Genomic DNA, 22,939 nt, shown 5'->3' with positions numbered 1-22,939 from the left:
ATATATACAATGCTTAATTAACTTTATTTGTATCAAGATGACTTTTGCTATCTGGAATTTTCAATTATCAATACTTAACATTAGAGTTTGAGTATCTTTTAGTCAAATATGTAACACTATTTATTCAATATTTAACATTAGAGGTTGAGTACTTTTTATGCAAAATGCTGGGAACCTGGCTTCAAACTCACAACTCTGTTACCTTAGCATTCCAAGTGCTAAAATTAAAAACATGTGTCCCAAATCCAACTCTGCTTGCATTTTGATTGTGACCTGTCACATGAGTCAGGAATGGAATTTTCCACTTGTATCATCATGTTGTCATTCAGAAAGTTTTGGATTTTAGTGTATTTCTTACCTCATATTTTTGGATTGCAGCTCTTTAACCTGTAATGACTATTTTTTAATAGAGATGGCTCAAAGAAGCCTCTCAGTTTTCAACCCAATATTCATGTCTTTGAATAATGACTACCTTTGTATAGGCAAAGCAAATTATTCTTGGTAGAAGTCTTTGCTCTATGCACCACTAACAATCAGGAGGCAACTTCACAGTGAACACACCATGGGAGGGTTATGAAATGGGCAAATGGTCCCAGTGGTGCACTCTTTGGCAAGGAAATTGTAATGTTGAGAAACACAATCCCGTTTGCTGGATATTAAGTCAGATTTTATTCTAGCTTTATGTCTTTTTTCCATGTTAAATAGCACCTATAACTTGCTAAATTTGCATTGGATTTACCATGTATTTATTGCAAATAAGTAGCTAATTCAATAAAGCTACCCAATTCCCTAACTGATAAGAGTATTCTCTACTACATGTGTACTACAAAGTGTAATAAATGGGCAAAGTTGGTCAAGGGACATTTTATATATTTCTGGAGATATCACAGTAAAGCCCCTCTGTATAACTGATAACAATTTATAAAAGAAAAAGACTAATCATTCTAAAAGAATTAGAATTACGAAACATTTCATCTCAGAAACTTATCAAGTTTGCTTCCTATAATTAGGAATAAGGAAAATCATTTCCCTTGAGAGTTGAAAATTTGCAATCATGCAGAAAGCACAAAGGGAAAAGCCATACTTTGTAAAGTCTTGATTGGTCTTGAGAGAATGATTAGAACTCAAGCACAGTCATTGTGATTGCCATGGCATATGAGTTGAAAAGACAACAAAACATACTCACTTGAAGGCCACGTACCTTATGGCTCTCTTACTGGAATATCCAAGGGTCTTGCTCTCTACCCTTGTCTTCTCAGGAGAAGTTACTCCAAATCCTATGCTTCTGCTAGTTTATTTTTCTTCAGCAGGTCAGGAAAGTAAATGTTTACACATAATGTCTATTTCTTCACTCAATTATTTTATCTTTATCCTCTGGCTTGGTAATTTTTGCTTGACAGAAATATACTCAAAGTAAGTTGAATGACTATTGACTTCTACGAACCAGGCCCTCTGTAGACATCTAATACTCGCTTGTATTTTCTATCTAGTATGTAAACTTTGTGCCTATGATGATTATTTCAAATGATAAGCATCATTGAGAGCAAGTCTTAATTTGTCATTTTTCATTCATTCATGAGATTTTAAAGTGTATGGCCTCTTTGGAAGGGAATTTTGTTTATGTATATTAACTTTAGAGAGAGTGGAATAATTACCTTCTTAAAGTCTTATCTATGTAGTTTTAATTTTTGTGTCAAGCATTATCATTCTTTTGTTTGATACAGAATCTTACTCCCCCAAGCTGGTCTTAGACTCACGATGCTCCTACCTCAGCTTCCCCTGCCTAAGCTAGGATACAAACGTGTACCACCACACCTGCCTCTGTTATTTACTTATCTTCTTTTTATTAGCGTCAATTAGTTATATAAGAAGGTCTTGTTTTAACATGTCCTCTTATTTATACAATTCATCCTGGTTATAATCACTCTCTCTGTCATTCTTCCTTTTTTCTCTATCCCCTTCTGGTACATTATATTCCCATTTAAAGAGGAAAAATTTTCTACCATGAAAGGAAGGCAGATATTGCAAAGACATTTCGGTAGAAGAGTTTGAAGCCAGAACCTTGAACATGTTAGGAAAGTACCCTATGACTGAACTATATCCCTAGCCCTGAAGAAAACAAATCTTATTCCAAATCATGAATATCAAGAAAATCCATTTCAAGTTCCATGAATTTCTATACCTGAAACTAATATCCAGAATATATTTTGTCTGGATATAAAGGCACATGCCTTACATAGCTACTAAGGAGAAAGGCAGGAAATCACAAATTCAAGGAAAAAGTTAGCCAGAGGAAAATTAGCAAAGTTAGACCTATCTCAAAAACAAAAATACAAACAAGGGAGTTAAAGCTGTGGCTCAAGTGGTAGAGGCTCAAAAGATCTAGCACATTCAATGCTCTGGGTTTGGTCTTTGGTACCACAAATTATTGCTAAGAAAGCTCAGCCTTTTAGGAGTTCTAAAGACCAGAGATTTCCCAAAGTAAGACTATTATGTGCCAGAAAAGTTTCCAGTTCTTCCCAACCCCAGAACTCCTATTCTCAAATGTGGGATTGGTCTTCCAGGTCTATATTATTATTATTACTAGTCATAGAACTAGCTGTTATATTACACGGAGCTAAATTCTAGGAAACATCTAAAATACTTGACATTTAAGAGTCCTCATTTAAACAATAACCATAAAATGTAGTTTTCCAGTTTCCCAGATGAAAAACTGTATCATGGAAACTAACCAGTTTACTGAAGGTTATAAGCTAGTGACTAGTAGAAATAGAAATGTCTGACTCCAAAGCCATAGATCTTTCTCCTCTGTCACCAGGTTTATAAAGCAACCATTAAAATTTCACAGTAACCCTTAGTAACCATTGCGCCAAACTTTCCATGTAATGACAGTTAAAAAGAATGATAGTTATCTTTAGAACACAGAATTCCCATCCAGAATCTTATGGGCAGAGAAATCACAGTTCACCCTGGAGAATCTTGGAAAGCTTCATGATAAATGCAGGAATGCACATTTCACCCAGTGAGAAAGGGTTGTCCTCAAGAGGGAAGTTCACAACCAGATGGCAAATATAGTTTGCAGATGCCTGACACTTGTGCTTTCTTTCCTGATCAGAGTTCACTGGTAGAAATGTCACAGCAATGAAGCCTCCCTGGTATTTCCTTGTGATCAAGATAATTCTGGACAAATTGTTCCTGTTGTCTCTTTGTCAGCATCAAATCACAGTTGGTGCCGATCGAGGTATCTGCTGTCTTCTGGTATTTTTCTTATAGTTCTTATAGTTTCTGCCACCTCAGGTAGTATCTGTATGTGCTCCTCACTGTGGGTTCTTTCTTCTGTTTCATCCATCCTCCCTCCAGTTTTTGTAATTGCCCTTGGTAGGCAAGCACTCTATGGCTTAAGCTAGGCCACACCCTCAGCTCTCCTTCTTTCTACTTAAATTCTTGTTTTTGCTAACTCTCCTTCTTTTTCCCTCTTTCAAATCTTACATTACTTATTTATTTTTTGTGCCAGTGCTCTTACCTGGTTTTCTTGTTCATGACTGGCACTCTGCCACTAGAAACATGGCTCAGGCTTAGCATTTTTCTGTTTAATTGGAGACGAGGTCTCTAAAGACTATTCTAGTAGGGTGCTGGTGGCTTATACCTATTATCCTAGCTACTCAGGAGGCTGAGATCTGAGGTTCACGGTTTGAAGCCAGCCTAGGCAGAAAAGTTCCTATGAGGCACTTATCTCCAAAAAAAAAAATATACCCCAAACCAAAAACAAACAAAAAACAAACCAACAAAAACCCCCACAAAAACCTGGAAGTGGAGCTGTGGCTCAAAGTGGTAGAGCAAAAGAGCTCAGGAACAGCACCCAGGCCCTGAGTTCAAGCCCCACAACTGCCTAAAAAAGACTATTTAAAAAGACTATCCTATCTATTCAAACTGAGCTCTACCAGGTAATAGCTAAGATTACAGGCATAAACTAAAGGGCCTGGCTTCAAATATTATTTCTCAAATGTCTGCTGTGGTCTGAAAACTGTGTCCACTGTTCGCCAGAAAGACTCTGGATATACAATTCCTCCTTCAGCCAACTCCCAGCATGCAGTCAGAAACATGAGACATGGTCATGGTGGACAGGGTGTAGGAGGATCACACAAAGATCATGGTTCTGGAGAAGAATTCAAATGCCACCTCACATTTCCTAAATCTAGCTCCATGTCACACACATCTAAACTTTGTGAGTCAAAACTGCTTTGCTTATTCATTTAAAGGTTCTAGGGTTCCTGGAATCAGGGCACAGAATGGCTGGATGCTAGCTGCCATTGTACCACTAGTGATTGTTTCTAGATACTTTCTAGGCACTCACACAAGATTTCCCTCTGGAAATCCCTCATGCTCAACTTTATTCAGCACCTTATAACCTTTGGCCTTGTTTTGAATGTCAGGCTTTGGGGAAGCCTTTGCCAGTACTGCTTTCCCTGATACCCTGATCAAGGGTGCATGAGCTATTTTATTGTCACCAAAGCCTATGGTTCTTTACTTACCGTCCTTATGACACTACATTGATTCTCCTGCTCCATCCCCTCTTGTCTTACTCATTCTTATACCAGAACATCAAACACACTTATTAGGCATTTAATGAATGTATGGCTGAATGTCTTCCTTGCATTTAGCCCTATGTGTGTAATTTAAATTGTGCAATATACAAGGTAAGTGGGCTGAGATTGGTAAAGGTGAGTTTATGAACGGAAGTTGGGGAGAAATAGAGGATGCTCACTCTTTATGGATTGCAAAGAGTTCTTATAAACACAACTAGCAGTTTGCCTACCACAGCCATGACAGATCACACCTGAAATATTTTCCTTGACTTTGTCACAAACAGTTGCAAGGGAGAAGGTTAAGTGCCTTTTTATTTTTATAATGCAAATACATCTAGTTATTATGATACTATTTGCTCTATAGTCCTAAATATGATCCAAATTAATTGGATTAATTTTCTCTTGATTCAGCAATGGGTTTAATACAGAATGCTAAGTCATACATAATGCTAAGCCTGAACTATAGAAGGAGGGATAAAACCCAGCCCTATCCTCAAAGCACTCATATCCAGGAAACAAAAGACAAATTACTTAATATTTCATGAGCACCAAGTAAGTGTGTGTGTGTGTGTGTGTGTGTGTGTGTGTGTGTGTGTGTGTGTGTGTGTGTGTGTGTGTGTGTGCTTCTTTCTGGAAACTTTCTTGGTTATAGCTTCTGATATCACAATCACTGTGTAGGTTCCTTTCTGCTTTGCCTATTGGAGATTTTCACCTTTGCCTACAGTGGGTTTATCATGATATTTGCCTTATGAAATGAAGGCAAAGGAGGTTAGAGTTTATATTCAGAAAGTGCTTTGCCAGCTCCTTCGTTGGTTCCTCTTAGCATTTGTACCCACTGAACTCTTGAGTGAAGAGTCTCTTTTATGAGTAAGAGGGCAAGTGAAGAAGTTACACAACAGCCCACAGGGATCCCCAGACTGTAATTAGCCACTGCCCTTTTAACTGAAGCACAGTACCTTTGACTTACTCACTCTTCCCTAATGGTCACCATCTTGAAGGTAAAGAGTCAGTGGTCAGTCCTTGTGCACACATATGCAATGAATGGTACAGAGTTTCAGAAACTTTGCCTCTTAAGTCTAGGAGAGGGCCGGGCTCATACCTATAATCCAACTACTCAGGAGGCTGAGATCTGAGGACCACAGTTCAAAAGGCAGCCTGGGCAGGAAAGTCCCTGAGATTCTTATCTCCAATAAACCACTCAGAAAACTGGAAGTGGCGCTATGGCTCAAGTGGCAGAGCGCTAGCCTTAAGCTGAAGAGCTGAAGGACAGCGCCCAGGCCCAGAGTTCAAGCCCAGGATTGATAAAAAACAAAAATAAACAAACCCTAGGAGAGGAATGTAAAGCCATTCTCTTTTTAAGTGCTCTCACTAACCCATGAAGAAAGAAAATCAAACAAAGTCTGTCTACATTCATGATTTTCACCTTCAGATGCTAACCCTCTCCAAACCTAGGTACGAATCATGCATGATTAAAAGAACTTTGCTTCACATAAAATGAGAGCCTGGGCACAAATCTACCCCTCACCTTACCTAGATTATGCAAGCTGTGAAAACCCTCCGTCCCACAATGGCTTTGTCTCTACTCATTATCCAGACACAGGTCTGTTTCCTCTTCAACTCAGAAATCATCAGGAAAAAAAAAGCCCTCATTTCCTCCCAAAGAAATAAACACAGGCAAAGGTCAGGGGAATGCATTCCATGGACACTGCCCATAGTGGAGCAAAGTGCATGGCAAGCAGCCTGCACCAGAGGCCTGTTCCCGTCAGCATCAAGCATCTGCGGCTGCGTCCCCAGAGTCAAGTGAGACCCCCTTCCCTACAGCCCTGCAAACACATTCTGCCTGGTGTGTGCTCTTTTCATGTGTCTATGGTCTTTTTGAGAAAGTGCTTTACTATCTATCCTGTCTGGTTTCACATTTGTTAGGTAGCCCAGATTTGCCTTAAACATCCAATATTCTGCCTCAGTTTCCTGATTTGGGATTGCAGGTGTGCAACACCCTGCCCAGCTAGTATGTGTGTATGCTCGTGTGCACATGTGCATGCGTTTGTATGCAATATTGGAATATTTATAAAGAAAAGCATGGTCATTGTAGTGGGAATCCTTTTCATTATCAAAATCAAACTGAATATCATGTGCCTGTTGGTGGGTGGTATGCTCCTCCAGATGGCAGGAGCATCCTAAGCCTCTTCTATGTCAGTCATCAACTTCTTCCTCTGCTCTGCCATTGCTTTGCTGCCATTGTTCTTGTCAGACCTTCATCATCTCTGAACTCTTTCCTCTAAGCAGATTTCTATTTGCTCATTCTATGCCTCATGATCTATTCTTTCTAAAGTCAGATAGGAGTCCATGGCTTCCTTGCTGTAAAGTACATACACAAGCATGAAACATGATTTTGTAGCCTAAACCCATCTCACTCCTTTTGTCAATTAATTTATGAATGCATATCTTACTAAATGAGCTAAGTTCTAAGGGCCTTACTGCATGGATAGGACAGCATTGGGGATGGAGAAGGGAATTCAGGAATGGGAGGAGACTGAGGCCAGGCTGCAGACTTTCTTACCTTGCATGCATTATGTGCTAATAAAAACATGCTAAAAGCATTGAAAAATAAGAAAGCAGCAAGTGCCCTTTGTACAAAAATGCATGTCTCAAGATAACTATTAAAACAAAATCCCTCAAAAACATCTTCATATTTTATTTGGTACCTAAAATGGAAACTTGGATCATTAAACACAAACTGAAGTCATGTCTTATTTATTATTTATTCCCTTATCCCATGTAGCACCATGTATTGGATATAGCAGATTTGCAACAAAAAAAAAAAGATTTTTTGAGAATTATTTGCCAGTATGAACTTTATTCAATGAAACTAGGTCTGAAAAAGCAAGTGGTATAATTTCCTACTAGTTTTAAGAAAATGATGATCCCCAAACACTTTAGTTAAACTCAAATTGTCTTCATAAATGCTCAGGGAGGATATTGTTCAAGAAACACTACGACTAAGGCTTTACCATACTGAATTTTAAGCTGTTTCTAAGAACAAAATTCCTTCAGACTAAGAAACCGCCAATGGTATATTAAGTACCATTCTTTCAAGTGTTAATTCATTCAATGTTGTTGAAGTTACCAAGGGCCTTTTCTATGGGTTACTGCTACTCTTATTTATATGAAATTATGAGCAGAATCAATAGTTGTTTTTAGATATTCTCAATTATGCCATTTCTGTAGTGATGATGGGGCCTGAACACATGAAGACAGGAAGCCGTTGCTGCTGGTTCAGACATATTCTTTCAGGTTTTTACACGTGCTGTGATGGGGCCTCACTATCCTACCTCATTAGGGCTTCCTTGATCATGTTCCTTGACTAATTACTGCCTTGGTTTATAACAGTGAATAAATGTGGACAAAAGTCTCTAAGTGGATTTTGTTTTCGGTGCGTGCATGTGTGTGCACATGAGTGTGCATGTATGAATGCATGTGTGTGTGTTTAATTGTAGATAAGAGTCTCATGGACTTTCCTGCCTGGGCTGGCTTTGAACCTCAATCCTCAGATATCAGCCTCCTGAGTATCTAGGATTGCAGATATGAGCCACTGGCACCTGTCTGGACCTTGGCTCTTGCTAGCCCGGAACATGTATCTGTATATGTCTGCTCTGTATTGTATGTGCTCTGCGTGACCAAATGAAGTTGTTTTGAAAGGAAATCAAACCAGTTACTCCTGTAGTTCCCAGTGCCTGTGTGCGTGCATTCCCCGCCCCCCCCGCCTCCCCCCGCCCCCTGCCCAATCATCTTGTGGTTGTCTTCTCATCATTTGGATTGTTCTTTTTTTTTGGTGAGCATTCCTGCATTGACCCATTTACTGTTATCAACCCTCTACATAGTCATCAGATGTCCCTATGGTTCTCGCTTTGAAACACAGCATTAACTGCTATTAGTTCGTTGATTTGTTGCCTTTGCATATTATGTTCTTTAATGTAAGCTCCACAGAGCAAGCAGAGCTCACTCACTCTGTGAAATCCCCAGCCTTTAGCACAGCATCTAGTTCATATGTTGAGTAACCAAAGAACCTGAGTGTCACAGTAGTCCTCTAAAACAACCTTCCAAACAGAAATATAATGTGAGTTACACATATGATGTAATATTTTCTAGAAGCCACATTAAGAAAATAAAAAAGACACAGGTTAGTTTTTGGAAGTGTATTTCTTATACCTCAACATGTCTTGTCATCTCAAAATATAATCGATGTAAGTAATTTTCATGATATACATAATGTTTTTATATTGACTTCAAGAAATGCTATATTCTATATATTAGTGGTACATCTTGGAACATACTAAATGTGTTTGTGGGAGTTTTTGTGTATGCAAACATCTTTCAAAATTCTTGTATGGCATGAGAAGATTGAAACCCATGATTACTTAAGAAAAATAATCTCACAAATCAGTTACTGTGTAAAAGAAGAAAACATGGTTTTTTTGAAGGTAGATCTCTGGCCTCAAACTTGCAGAGCTCACTCACTCTGTGAAATCCCCAGCCTTTAGCACAGCATCTAGTTCATATGTTGAGTAACCAAAGAGTCTGAGTGTCACAGTAGTCCTCTAAAACAACCTTCCAGAGGGAGGGAGGGGATAGTAGGGGGAAAACAATGGAGGGGGTAACAATGTTCAAGAGGAAGTGGAAGTGTACTCATTACCTCACTCATGTAACTGTAACCCTCTGTATAGTATCTCTACAATAAAAAAAAAAAAATTTAAAAAAAAAAAAAAAAAAAAAAAAAAAAACAACCTTCCAAACAGAAATATAATGTGAGTTACACATATGATGTAATATTTTCTAGAAGCCACATTAAGAAAATAAAAAAGACACAGGTTAGTGTCTTTTAAAGGAATCCCTCTGCTTTAGCCTCCTGAGTGCTGGGATTGCAAGAATGCCCTGTCATCATATTTGGCAGAAAACTAACTGCGATAACTTGTGAGCATATCATTTCAGATAATTCTGTTAACATGACACTGTTTATCTGGATGGACTTCGAGCTTAAAACGTATTTCAGAAATGGAATAAATTTTCTTTGTAGCATACTATGAGAGTATGCTCTCAGGAGCATACTTGGGCTTAGAGCTGTGACTTGGAAGAGGTCTTTGGAAATCAATACGATACTGGGAGTTATGGATGAAAAGAGTGAGATGATTTTAATTAAGTTTTCACTCGGTTCCTTGTACATGGGCTGAATGCACTTTTCAATTCATTAAAAAACATTTAAAATCTGAAATATGAAATCTAGCGCACTTTAAAACAAATTCTCTCCCTTCTTTTGTTGCAATTGGCAGGTTATTTCTAGGGCAACACTGTCCCAAAGAGCTTTTGCAATCATTTAAGAATCTCCAAGACAGTCCTTTATGTTTAATTCAAAAGAACCACATAATTATAATATCATTAAAATAAAAACAACCCAAGAAGGTCAAAGTTTATCTCAAGATAATTGTTCTCAACAATAGGGTAAATACATATATGGGAATAATAAGGGGAAGTTCGATGTACTAGGCATTGAGTAGTCAAAACAGGAACATTTAAAATACTCTGTTCATAGTTAAAAATAATTTGTACTCTAAGCCCAATGACCACTTGCCAGGGAGAACCAAAGTTGAGAAATTTCTATTAAAAACATGACTCAGAGGGAAAAAAAATACAGAGGCTAGTAATGAAGGAAATGATCTGATATCGTCTCCAATTGGTTCCTCCTACAATCACATGTTCTGGGCATCTTTAAAAAGGAGTTATCTGGACTCAGGAGAATCATAGCACCTTCTAGAAACCTGCAGTCTCTTTCTCACCTGGAAGAAGAATCCTAGAAGGTTCACAAAATGTGTGATGCATTTGTAGGTACCTGGAAACTGGTCTCCAGTGAAAACTTCGATGAGTACATGAAAGAAGTCGGTAAGAAACTGTACTTGGATGACTGGATTTGTATCTTTTTTCTCTTGGTGGGAAAAGGGCTTAGAGCTGGCTTTTCACCCTGGAAGCACTGGCTAGAAACAATAAGGCTGTTTTCTATATTGAAGCTGTACAGGCAGCAAATGAGATTCTATTTCTAGAAAAATTCTGAACCATAGCTATAACTAATGCTTCCTACAGGTGAAACAACCTGAAAAATTGCATAAATAGAATTGTGAGCTATAGAATGATAAGACTTCTATTTTTTCTGCAAAGCTTGAATGTCTTTGGTTTACATGGCTCTTTTCATGCTATACTTTCATCCCCTTTGTATGTAAAATATGCAATAACTTGGTAAGAAAAACATTGATTTTGCAATGTGCAATGATTTATCTTTAAAATTGAAGTCACTATATTTCCTGTCTTAGAAAAAACTTCCTTAGGGGTATATATATATATATATGTATATGTATATATATATATATATGGTATATATGTGGTATATATACACATACATATATACATATATATGCCAATTATTTTCTTGTTGATCCATTAAGAAGTACAACAGTTTTATATAGAGAAATATTGATTTTGAAAAGATATTCTCTGAAGGGTTTAAATACTTCTTTGAGTAGAAAGAACATGGCATGCCATAGAATTATTGAGTTATTCTAAAGAGAGAGAGATATAAGTAACATACTTTCCTTTTGATAGTAGAGGCTTGCAATCATTTAAGCTCTGCTAACACCTCCAGTGTGTCACTGGGTGAATGTCTACCAGATAATTATTGCAGTAGAGCTGTCGAGGTAAATTAAGGAGGCCCTTCTACGAAGGCTTCAACTTTGAGAAGCCCTTTCTCAACCACAGGGTTAGATCCACACCTGGGAAGAAATTTTAATCACTATCATCATTATGGTTTAGATTTAATTCTCTAAATTTCAAAGACTTTACCTTCTCCTTAATTATATAGTATATACTTTTGGTTATCCATAGCTACTGATTTTTCCCCATTTTTGAATTATCTAAGTAGCTGTACAAAGCAATTTCAATTCCGCATGCTAATTTATGAGTACAATGCATCTTGAGTGATGCCATCTCTTCCCTTAGTCTTCCCCTCACCATAGATCCCAACCCATCCATCCCTTCAAGTTACCTCATTCCATTTCGCCCATGTACATCGATTATGATGACTGTATTTACCCATCACACTTCTCTCCATTTATTTGCCCTCGTCCCCTCAAGCCTTTGTTTTTCTTGTTTGTAGATGAGAAGGAAATTCAGAATTTCAGCATAACTAATTAGCTGTTGATTATTTTTTAAGGTTTTTGCACTTGTGATCTGTATATTCAAGTTCTAAAACTACATCTAAATTATAGGATTGGTAAATGGAGTTAATAAAGTATTTCCTGGGAGAAACTGGCAGTTCTAAGGGAGGGTGAGTGGGTAGAGATTGCCTCCAGTGGTTAAATAAGGGAGTAAAGGAACACGGTGATTTTTTCCCAAGCTCAACCTGTCTGGACTCACACTCCACCTTGCCTGCCTTACTAGCCTGTGTTGCTCCCTAGGTTTAATGTTGTACGTTATATCAGAGCCAGTGCTTGATTGACCATACATTAGCTTCCCACCTGTGGTCACTTCTTAGGTAGGAAGCTAAATCAGACCCTTGGTATTACCTACCTTACCTCATATTCTTCTCAGTCACTCCTCATTTCCTATGTTTGGCTACCTTTAGTCAAAGAAATGGATTAGTTTTCTGTGTATGGGCCAAAAAAAACAAACCCTCACATCTGTAATGGTTATAACACATGCAGTGGTAGCAAAGTAACACTGTTCATATTAGGTTGTAAGTTGTTGATCCCACACCTTACATAAGAAAAATGTATTCCTCTTTAAAATAAACAAATAGGAGTTGGCCAGGGACTAATGGTTTACACCTGTAATCCTAGCTACTCAAGTGGCTGAGATCTAAGGATCAAGTTTAAAGCCAGCCTGAGCAGGAAAGCCAATGAGACTTGTGTTTTCAAGAAGCCAGAAATGGAACAGTGGCTCAAGAATAATGCCCGGTCCTGAGTTCAAACCCCAGGACCAGCACACAAAAAAAAAAAAAACCAAAAAACTAGGAGTTGAAAAGTCAGGCAACTGATATTCAAAGTATCAGTTTCCAAACTATTCTAAGAAACATTAATTTCTTTTTAAATATATTTTTATTGTAAAGATACTGTACAAAGGGGTTACAGTTACATGAGCAAGGTAATGAGTCCATTTCCTATTGAACATTGTTACCTCCTCCTGTGTTTTTCCCCTATCATCCCTTACTTTCCCACCTCCCTGACTCCTCCCCCCCACAAAATTGTTGTTTGTTTTCAACATAGTGTCTTGTACATCTCATTGTTACAATAGATCATCCTGTTTTCTTATTTCAGCATTTTGTTATTTCCCTTTCCCTCCCCAAATTAGAAAAAATGTATATATAAGATGCAGGACACTGGAATCAAATACAGTGACAGCAGGGGTTATTAAATTATGAAATGTTTCCAGTTTATGCCTATGCAATCCTTCTTTAATGTTTCCAATAACTTTTGGGCAATTCTATCACCTAACATGGTATGAACATAAGAAAGATTTTTTCTTCTGGAGAAATTAATCAAAATCTTGAATTCATAGTGGAATACTCAGGGAAAGAAGCCTAGAAAATTAGACTTGGCAGTAATAGCTATGAGATGTGATTTTTGTTCAGACAAAATAAATGATCTTTCAACCAGTAACTCTATATTAGTTCTATACATTCTGTTTTTGACTTTGAATTTTCAAAAATAATTTTTAAATCCAGGCACTGGTGACTCATATCTGTTTATCAGAACAATTTAAGAGGCTGAGATATGAGGATCATGGTTTGAAGCCAGCCTTGGCAGAAAAATCCAAGAGACTCTTATCTCCAACTAACCAGCAAAAAGCCAGAAGTAGAGGTGTAGCTCCAGTGATAGAGTGCCAGCCCTGAGCCAAAAAGTCAAACCCTAGGGCAAGGCCCTGAGTTCAAGCCATATTATGGGCAAATAAAATAACTTTTAATATCTAAGAAGGAATGAAATGGTGCCTCAATCATAAACAGGAAAGTGATTATAGAAACATCTATTATATACATAGAAGCATGTCTATATACATGTATACATACATATGCACATGCATGTGTATATTTATGCATGTTATATGTGTATATCATGTGTGCAATGTATAGTAAACTTAATCTCTGCAAGTATTTCTGTTAAAAATTAATACTAGGTGTTCCAAAGAGTTGGATCCCAAGCTACCAATAGGGAAGTTTGAAGAATAATTCCATGTCTCTTGAACCTCAGTTTTTCTTTAGGTATTAACCCGATATATTTACAGGAAGAACCATTTAAATAGACCTTAAGAAATTCACTGGTGTCTTTTTCTTCTCCCCTGTGCTCATGTGGATGCATACACATATAAACATGCTTACATGTACGCCCATGCAGCTCTTTGATTTAGACAAAGATGTAAGTGAAAATATCAACCTGACAATATTTTCTTTTCCTTATGGTAGGAGTGGGCTTTGCCACCAGGAAAGTGGCTGGCATGGCCAAACCCAACATGATCATCAGCGTGAATGGAGATGTGATCACCATTAGATCAGAAAGTACCTTCAAAAACACAGAGATTTCCTTCAAACTGAGCCAGGAATTTGATGAAGTCACTGCAGATGACAGGAAAGTCAAGGTGAGAAGTAAACAAATCTGCTTCTTATTGCCTCTGCTCACCAGAAGCAGTTTCATAATAACAGGAGGAAAAACTCTTCCATCACAGGTCAGAGATTCCAACTAAAACTCATATTGCATGTGTTTCCTTATGTAGTTGATGGATTATCTCTTTTTTACTTAATCATCTTTATATTAAAAATAATTAATGTAATTTGTGTGGTATTTAATACATAGAGTTTTTAAAGCAAATTAAAGTAATTAAAGAAAGTTTTGGGGGTTTGTTTGTTTTGTTTGTTTGTTTTTGTTGGTGGTGGGGCCTGCACTCTGGGTCTGGGCGTTATCCTTCAACTCTTCAGCTCAAGGCTAGCACTCTACCACTTGAGCCACAGTGCCACTTTTTTTTGCTTATGTGGTGCGGAGGAATGGAACCCAGGGCCTCAGGCATGCAAGGCAAGCGCTCTACCACTGAGCCACCTTCCCAGCCCCAAGAAAGCTTTTTTTTTTTTTTAGTTTATTAAACTGGGTGCAGTGATGCATGCCTATAACCTCAGCTACTTGGGAGGCAAAGGTAGAGGGATTTGGGGGCAAGGAATCCTCAGCCATATAGAAAGACTCTGTCTCAAAAATAAATAAGTAAGTAAGTAAATAAATAAATATTTTTTAAGTGGACCAGGATTCAGGTAATTAGTGGAGCACTTGGCTATTGAACCTAAACCTTGGTGTCAACCGTCTGTACTGCAAATAAATAAATGACGTGTTTTTAAAAAAATTTTTAAAAGGTAGTTTATAAAGAAGAATGCTCACCTATAGTACCATCATCTCAATGTAAATATAGCTATCTTGTTTCATAGTATTATTTTTTCAAATTGTTCTTTTATTGAATATTCTGGTGATTGCATGCATGTTGTATATACATATACACATATATATTCATATACACATATACACATATATACATATATCCATTCATATATGTATACATGCATATATATGCATATGTATATAAATACACACATGGTTTTGCCGTTTTATTTTTTTGCAGAGCATCATAACTTTAGATGGAGGTGTTCTGGTACAGGTGCAGAAGTGGGATGGAAAGTCAACCACCATAAAGAGAAAACGAGAGGATGATAAACTGGTGGTGGTAAGTACATTCTAGGGGCTTGGTTCTAGACTTCACTCCTAGGTCATCTCATGGTCAAGGAACTCACCTTTCTTGTACAGAATGATCATCCTTACTAGACTTAGGTTTCCACGCTGGCAATTGTTCCAGGTTTTTGGTTAGTTTGGCTGTTTGTGTTTTGATGCAGGAATTGAACCCAAGGTCTTGGGCTAGTTGAGCACACCCTTACTACTGAGCTAGTGTGCAAGGCCTCTCCAGGCTGCCAAGTTCAGCCCAGGCCTTTTGCTTTCCATGAACCATTGATTCCTTGACACCACCCAAAGCCTGTCTCCAGTCATGTCCTACCACATTTTGTTACACATTCCTCCTGGATGTTACTCTCTCATCAGCTCCTGTAGGAAAAGAATCATACTTTAATATGGGGGACATATGTCTATATATATAGGAGCTCAGAACAAATGTGTTTTGTTGATTTTTGTTTCTTTCCCAAATGTTGAGAGATTCAATAGTTATGCCCATGGTGTAGTCCCATTGCTTGACTGATAATGTGTTTGCATCTATGTGTAGGAATGTGTGATGAAAGGTGTCACTTCTACCAGAGTTTATGAGAAAGTCTAAGCCAAGGGACACAAACCTGGACTAAAGCTTGCATCGGACACAGCAACATTCTATTGGACATTGGGTTCAAAAAAGATATTATTATTTTCCACTATTTGACATGCAATTAATTTTTCCCTAAGCTGGATTTTATTGACTGTGGTTGTGTTTGGTTAAATAAATAAACTTTTTAGATTTAGAAAGTGGTGTAATGGTTTCTTTCTTATGCTAGATAATTTTGTACTCATACTGAAGGAAGAAAATATTTGTATTATTACACTATTTTGGATATAAGTAAAAAAGCTCTTTCGTAATAGCTCATGGTAAGTAGGTGTTATAAATGATGGTAAGTCCTTCTAGTGTACATTGTCTCCTTGGAGACACCTTAGGTAGTTTTAAGTCTACCCTGTCTAGAGCTTCGTGAGACAGCAGTACATATGATACATGCTATAGAGAACGAACTAACAAACAAAATCCTGTATAATTATTTTTGAAATTTTTGAGATAGTATCTTCCTTTGTAGTCCAGGCTGGTCTTGAACCCATTATGCAGCTCAAATTGGTCTCAAAACTTGGAATCCTCCTGCCTTCCAGCTCATCTATAATTTTGACTCTAAAGGTTATGAATAAACCAGGTGGCTTAATCTTCTACAGTTTTAGCAAAATGGCTGAGGCTGGCTGCTTTAAACAGAAAAGTTTATACAGCTCACAGTTTGGGGGCTGGAAATTAATCACTGAGCAGCCCATCAGATTTCAGACTCTGGTGAAGATTTTATGGTGGGTGGCATTCTGGGGGAAGCCCCATGGGAAAGGGAGATATGGGCCTATTGACACAGGAAGCCAGAAAGTAAGAAGGGGCCTGTCTTATGTTCCTTTATAACAACCCACTGTTGCGACATCTAGGTAGAGTCCCACTCAGCCCATCGGTGGGCATTCCTCCCCACTACTAATCACTCGGTGAATGGGCAGATCTAGTCCCCTTCTAGTAGGGCCAGCTCTTAATGTTTCCAGCATCTTAAAACCACCGATTTCCAGGATGTGAAAGCCACACCCAAACCCTCACACAGGCTGCCTCCAGAATCTGTACCGAATTCTGTGCACAAAATTTAGTAATTTTTATTCCAGAAGATTGGTGAAAGGATAGTTTTTGAGTAAAGATTCAATCATCATTATAGTAGTTTCCAAACAGTTATCTTCAATGCACTTGCTGTTCTTCTTCTCACCATAATTTTTTAAATTACTTCTGGATTCTCCCAATAAACCTCCCTCTTAAGTCTCTATTCTCTCCCTTCTTTTCCAAGTCCTTTACACTTCAATGATCACAGTGTAACTCTTTATAATTGGGACTCTGAGTGATTAAACCTTTAGTAGCTCCTATTGTTTCCAGAAAATTTTTAACTGCCTTAGTATGGCATATACACTCTGCTTTATCTTGTCTTTTTTTTATATAACTCCCAGTCTTATCGTTGTCCTGTTATTTTCACACACATTGCTCAATCATATTCTTTCTTTCTTCCTTTGAAACCCTCTGCTTCTTGCTCAGTAGAATTCATTACTCACCCACCCCCCTCTTCATGAGCCTTCCCTATCTCTTAATGTTGCTATTCTGCTAATCCCGTATTAAAAAAAAATAAGCTAGGAGCCAATTCTGTGCAAATGCACCGGTGAATTGAGTTATTTTTTTAAAAAAATAATTAAACTCTTCTTATTTTCCAGTTGATTTAAAAGCATAAGATAGCAAGACGCAGTCCAATATTAATTTGATAGAGAAGTCTGTTTTACATCCCTACATTTTTACTATAAAACTAAAGACCTACCTAAGGAAATATCTCTAAGTTCACCTCCTTTTCCATTGTCTGGCATTGCTTCTACCGACACGTACAAACGAAGACAGAGGAGATGCTGCTCTAAAGGAGGAGAGGCAGGATCGAGTGAGGACATCTCAGACAATGTGTGAGGACAGACCTATCTGCCTATGGCTCACTCATGTCTTCTTCAGAAACACAAGGGATCAGGGGAAGCAATGGGCAAACACATCCCCAGTTCCTACCACTGCCACCTCTGAGCTGTAATATGGGGTTTAGAAACATTCCCTTCAGCTGGGCACCGGTGGCTCACGCCTTTAATCCTAGCTACTCAGGAGGCTGAGATATGAGGATCATGGTTCAAAGCCAGCCCAGGCAGGAAAGACCCTGAGACTCCTATCTCCAATAAACCACCAGAAAACCAAAAGTGGTGCTGTAGCTCAACTGGTAGTGCGCTTGAGCTGAAGAGCTGAGGGACAGCGCCCAGGCCCAGAGTTCAAGCCCCACGACCGCCAAAAAAAAAAAAAAGAAGAAGAGAGAGAAAAAAAACACTCCTTTTAAGGTCTCAAACATTATTGACTTCAGAGTTTATATGAAAATTACTCCTCATTTTCGAGCTAAGACCCAATTTCTTGCTTAGAAAAGTGATTTTTCAGTCAATGACTCAAGTCATGGAATCTTTCTTGTCAGGAAAGAATAAAGATTGGTTCTCCATTGACATATTGGCCTCATGAGATCATAGACAGGATCCTGGACCACAGAGGAAAGAGAAGAGGTTGAAAAGTTGGAGTAGCAATTAGAAAAACTGTAAGGACAATATGACTGGAGCTGCAGCTGAGTGGAAGAGTGCTTTCCTGGGATGCACAAGGCCCTGGGTTCAATCCTTAGTACCACAATAAAACAAAAAATCATAATCTTTCTGAGCCCAGCCACCACTGGCTCACATCTGTAGTCCTACCTACTCAGGAGGCTGAAACCTGAAAGATTCAAAGCCAACCCAAACAGAAAAGTCTGTGGGATCCCATCTCCAGTTAACCAGTGTTAGACTAAAGGAGTGGCTCAAGTTGTAAAATACCAGCCATGAGCAAGAAAGCTGAGCGAGAGCACAAAGCCTTAAATTCAAGACCCGGTTCTCTCTCTCTCTCTCTCTCTCTCTCTCTCTCTCTCTCTCTCTCTCTCTCTCTCTCTCTCTCTCTCTCTCTCTCTCTCTCTCTCTCTCTCTTCCTTCCTGGCCCCCATCTTGCTCCCTCTCTCCCTCCCCCCCCTCACATACCCACACATACTCACACACAAAGAGAGAAGAGGGGAGGGAAGGGGGGTTGGTGGGAAAGGGAAAGAAGGGGAAAGGGGAGGGGAGGAGCTTTCAGACTTTTCTGACAATTAGGTTTGATGGGGTCTGTGAGTTAGATGGTTGTTATTGGTGTAACATCCCTAATTTTGATGGATGTACTGTGGAAATATATGAAAGGCGCTTATTCAGAAAGGACTAGAGCAGTATTTCACAACTTATTCTCAAATGTTTCAGCAAAATAAAAGGCTCCTTATCAGAGAGAGAGAGAGAGAGAGAGAGAGAGAGAGAGAGAGAGAGAGAGAGAGAGAGAGATGAGGAAGAGGGATAGCAAGGCAGAACAGGGAAAAGGGAAGAGGGGCAAATGTGTTGGAATGCTGGTAAATTCCAATTTCCTTGTAACTTTTGAATGATTTCAAAATTGACAAAACAAAAAATAACAAAACAAAAATAGAGTTGGGGTGGAAAGTTTTGTGAAACAATTGAAAGTATCTATTATGAAGAAATGAATTCAATTAAAAAATGATTTCCAAGCTAATCAGCCTTTTATACAAACCTTCTGCAAGAGGAGTTTCGATTTCTACATATGGATTAAACACTAAACAGTGTTTAATCTGCAAAACTGAATCGGAAGTTTTCATATTGAAAATTTTTTTTGGTATTAATTCAGCTTCATTGCTTTAGCTGAAAGACTTGCAGTAATCAAAACTGAATGCAAAAGTTCTCTGCAAAGCTCTGAAATGCATTAGAATTATCAGAAGTGATGTTTCTTAAAAAATACATCATTTTTGCTCAGTAGATATAATATTAACCAATTTCTCTAGCAGCAAGTGGGGTTCTGAAAACTTCAACTGCACCTCTCACATTCAGACTTGATATTAACCAACACTAAATTTCAAAAGAATTATCTTCCATAATACACAATGTAATGTTATCATAAGAGGAGGTATTTATAACAGTGAATCACTTTGTAGCTTTTAGATTATTTGATGATAATACATATACACTGTGAAAATGCACTATGAATATTAACCTCTACATCCAAAAATATAGACAATCAAATTAAATAATAAACCTAGCAAGAATGTGATACAGAAGAGGTATCAGTACATAAAGGAATAGCACTCTTGTTGAGAAAACAGGTGTATAGTAATTAGGAAGAGATACCACAATCCCTTTACTATCCAAGGATGACCAGAACACAAGGTTAATCATAGCACCAGGTCAGGAGAGGACAGTGTGCAGAAATGCTGTCAGTCATCAAGAACAGTCAAACAGAAATAAATTCTGTTTATATTTTTGTCATTCATAAGACATCTACTTAACATTTATGATATGCCAACCACTGTAATAATAATAATATTGAGGTGAGTAAAAAAATATTGTCCCTGTTGATGAATTAACTTATATTTGAGTCATGGTCTTACTATGTAGCTCAGACTGATCTGAATTAATAATCCTCCTGCCTTCCCCTCCAGAGAGATAGGATCGCAGGCATCACCACCAGGCCCAGCTGTCTTTTCTTGCTGATTTGAGAATAGTTCCTGATGCAGCTAAGGAATATCTCACTGCAATTCAATGAATTATGTTCTCCAATATATAAAGGTCTCATTGTATCACATAATAGGAGATCAATGAATTTGAGACTGAATCATCAAGGAAGAAAATAAGTTAGAGATGGATCTGGGAAGATGGGCTGGTTCTGTACCTGAAACAGGACAATTAACCATTTTGTGAAGCTATTTCAAACGTGTATCCATTGTGCAGGCTTAATTAGCAAGTCACAAAATCTCAGATACATTATTTTTGCCAGTATCAGGGTTTGAATTCTGTGCCTCACGCTGCTCATCTTGCTTGTTCAACTGGAGCTCTGCCACTTGCATCACATCTCTAGCGTGGCTTTTTGCTGGTTACTTTGGAAAGGAATCTTGGACTTTTCTCATCTTGAGTCATGGTGCTCCGGATCTCAGTCTCCTATGTAGCTATGATGACAGATGTGAAACATAGGCTGCTGGCCCGAATTGTTTAATGAATAATGATATTTATGTTCTCAGATCATAGATCTTCCAGAAGTAAAGCATTCTTTTTCTTTTCTTCCACTTCTTTATTCTGCCATCCTGTCTGGCTCCATCTTGGAGTTGAACTCAACAATGGATGTAGCCATGTTGCTATGATGTACAAAGTGTACAAAGAAGGACTGAGGTTCTGCCCTCTGACTCCCTTCCATGTGTTGAGAATTTTTGAGAAGCCAAATGTTGAATCTTCCCCTTTGTCACGTGGGCCAACTGACTTGTAAAATGGACGACAGGACTGATTTCTGAGTCGATGACAGGAGAAGCAGAACAACAAAGATGGCTACACAAATGTCTCACAACCCCACTGGCCAATATGTTTAGCCATATACTCTCACTGTCCTTCAACAAGATTGCATACATGCCTGACACCAGGAAAGGGAGCTCTCTACTTTAGTATCATATTTGAGTATACCTTTGATGGCCCAGACACTTAGTTGGGACCTAAGTCTGTTTCCTGAAATTATCCTAGGGTTTTTAACCTTATTTTTCTCTCTTCCTCTTCTCAATAATTGGTCCACTTATAAAGACATAATGCTACACAAGTCTTCAAAAGTAGCTATTTATCCCACTTAAGTTATTATTTTGTGGTACCTACACATAAATCTCTTGTTCACTTTGTCCATAAGGAGATGGGATAAATAGGTGTTTTTCAGAATTGAAGGAATCTTTGACATAAAGCAAATAAAAGTATGATTCTTCTGTTCCCTGAGCCTCTCACTTTCCAGCATCTTCTAAACAGCAGAAGCCCAGAGTTGTGATGTAAATCTAAGAACCTTGATTCAAATCAGCTTGCCACGTTTATTTCTACTGCTTAGATTGTAGAACATAACTTCAGAAGTAATTGCACAGAAATTTGATTTATTCACTGACTTTGTTTTACCTTTAGAACATAAATCTCAAACATCCTTTTCCTCTTCCCAAAATTTGCTGGGCACTGGTGGTTCATGCATGTAATCCTAGCTATTCAAGAGGTTGAGGCCAGCCTGGACAAGAAAGTCTCTGAGACTCTTATCTCCAATAAACTCCCCCAAAGCCAAAATAGAGCTGTGGCTCAAGTGGTGGAGTGCTAACCTTGAGCAAAAGAAGCTCAGGAACAGTGCCCAATCCCTGAGTTCAAGCCCCAGGAGCAGTACAAAAGAAAAATCCTCCTAAAACTTACCTTAAGTTTTCAAATGATACCTTTTAAGTGCAAAGTACTTTATAATTCTGAAAGACTTCCTAGGCATTGTCTCTCCCTTCTTTCTAAAGTGCAACGCCATCTACTCAGTGATAATTATTACTTTTTTCTCAGTCCTCAACTACCCTTGATTGACAACAATGATAATAGTAATAATACACTACACCTCACTCCAAGTCATTGTAGTTTCAGTCATGTTACAAATATCAGTACATCAACCCTGCAAGGGAGGGAAGGGAAGATATTTTAATGAAGAGGGGATTTGCCCAAGCCAAAAACAAAAACAAAACAGCTGAGGCGAACAAAGGAAGGAGATCTTTATTTTGAGTGGGAAAACATCTCAGTCAGGTGTTCATCAGGCAGTTGTTGAATATTCCCTCAGGGTCACTCATTTATTGTTTAAAAGGCTACGTTGAAAATCTCACAGTAATATTTATCAGGTGACTCTCGGGTGTAAATCCCTTAGCTAAGAGCTATAATCATTGACCTGAATTAAACTCCACATATTAATTTTGTGTCTCTTAATTCGGAGATAAATAAAATGAGTCAAATGCCAGGTGCCCAGGACCTTCGAGTTGCTGCTTCCCATTGGCCACTTTCAAAGCATCACATGGCAAAAATTTCATTTAAATGAAG

General features: G+C 38.2%; 1 protein-coding gene across 1 annotated transcript; it reads left to right on the top strand.

Annotated features, from left to right (window-relative positions):
• The first annotated feature begins 10,370 nt into the window (after positions 1-10,370).
• Positions 10,371-16,162, top strand: Fabp4 (fatty acid binding protein 4). The gene is made up of 4 exons (XM_069990979.1): positions 10,371-10,520; positions 14,086-14,258; positions 15,282-15,383; positions 15,930-16,162. Exons 1-4 carry the CDS (start codon positions 10,448-10,450, stop codon positions 15,978-15,980), a joined length of 399 nt encoding a protein of 132 aa, XP_069847080.1. The 5' UTR covers positions 10,371-10,447; the 3' UTR covers positions 15,981-16,162.
• The last annotated feature ends 6,777 nt before the right edge of the window (positions 16,163-22,939 follow it).

The sequence above is a fragment of the Dipodomys merriami genome, unplaced genomic scaffold (genome assembly GCF_024711535.1).
Source record: "Dipodomys merriami isolate MVZ:Mamm:240054 unplaced genomic scaffold, mDipMer1.0.p SCAF_4, whole genome shotgun sequence".
Classification (NCBI taxonomy): Eukaryota; Metazoa; Chordata; class Mammalia; order Rodentia; family Heteromyidae; genus Dipodomys; species Dipodomys merriami.
This window is presented reverse-complemented; position numbering and strand designations above follow the sequence as displayed.

Excerpts from the sequence above, each read along its gene's own strand:
- Fabp4 (XM_069990979.1), top strand. The coding sequence starts at position 10,448 with ATGTGTGATGCATTTGTAGGTACCTGGAAACTGGTCTCCAGTGAAAAC. Across the intron at positions 14,259-15,281 it reads CAGATGACAGGAAAGTCAAG|AGCATCATAACTTTAGATGG; the intron begins GTGAGAAGTAAA and ends ATTTTTTTGCAG. Across the intron at positions 15,384-15,929 it reads AGGATGATAAACTGGTGGTG|GAATGTGTGATGAAAGGTGT; the intron begins GTAAGTACATTC and ends ATCTATGTGTAG.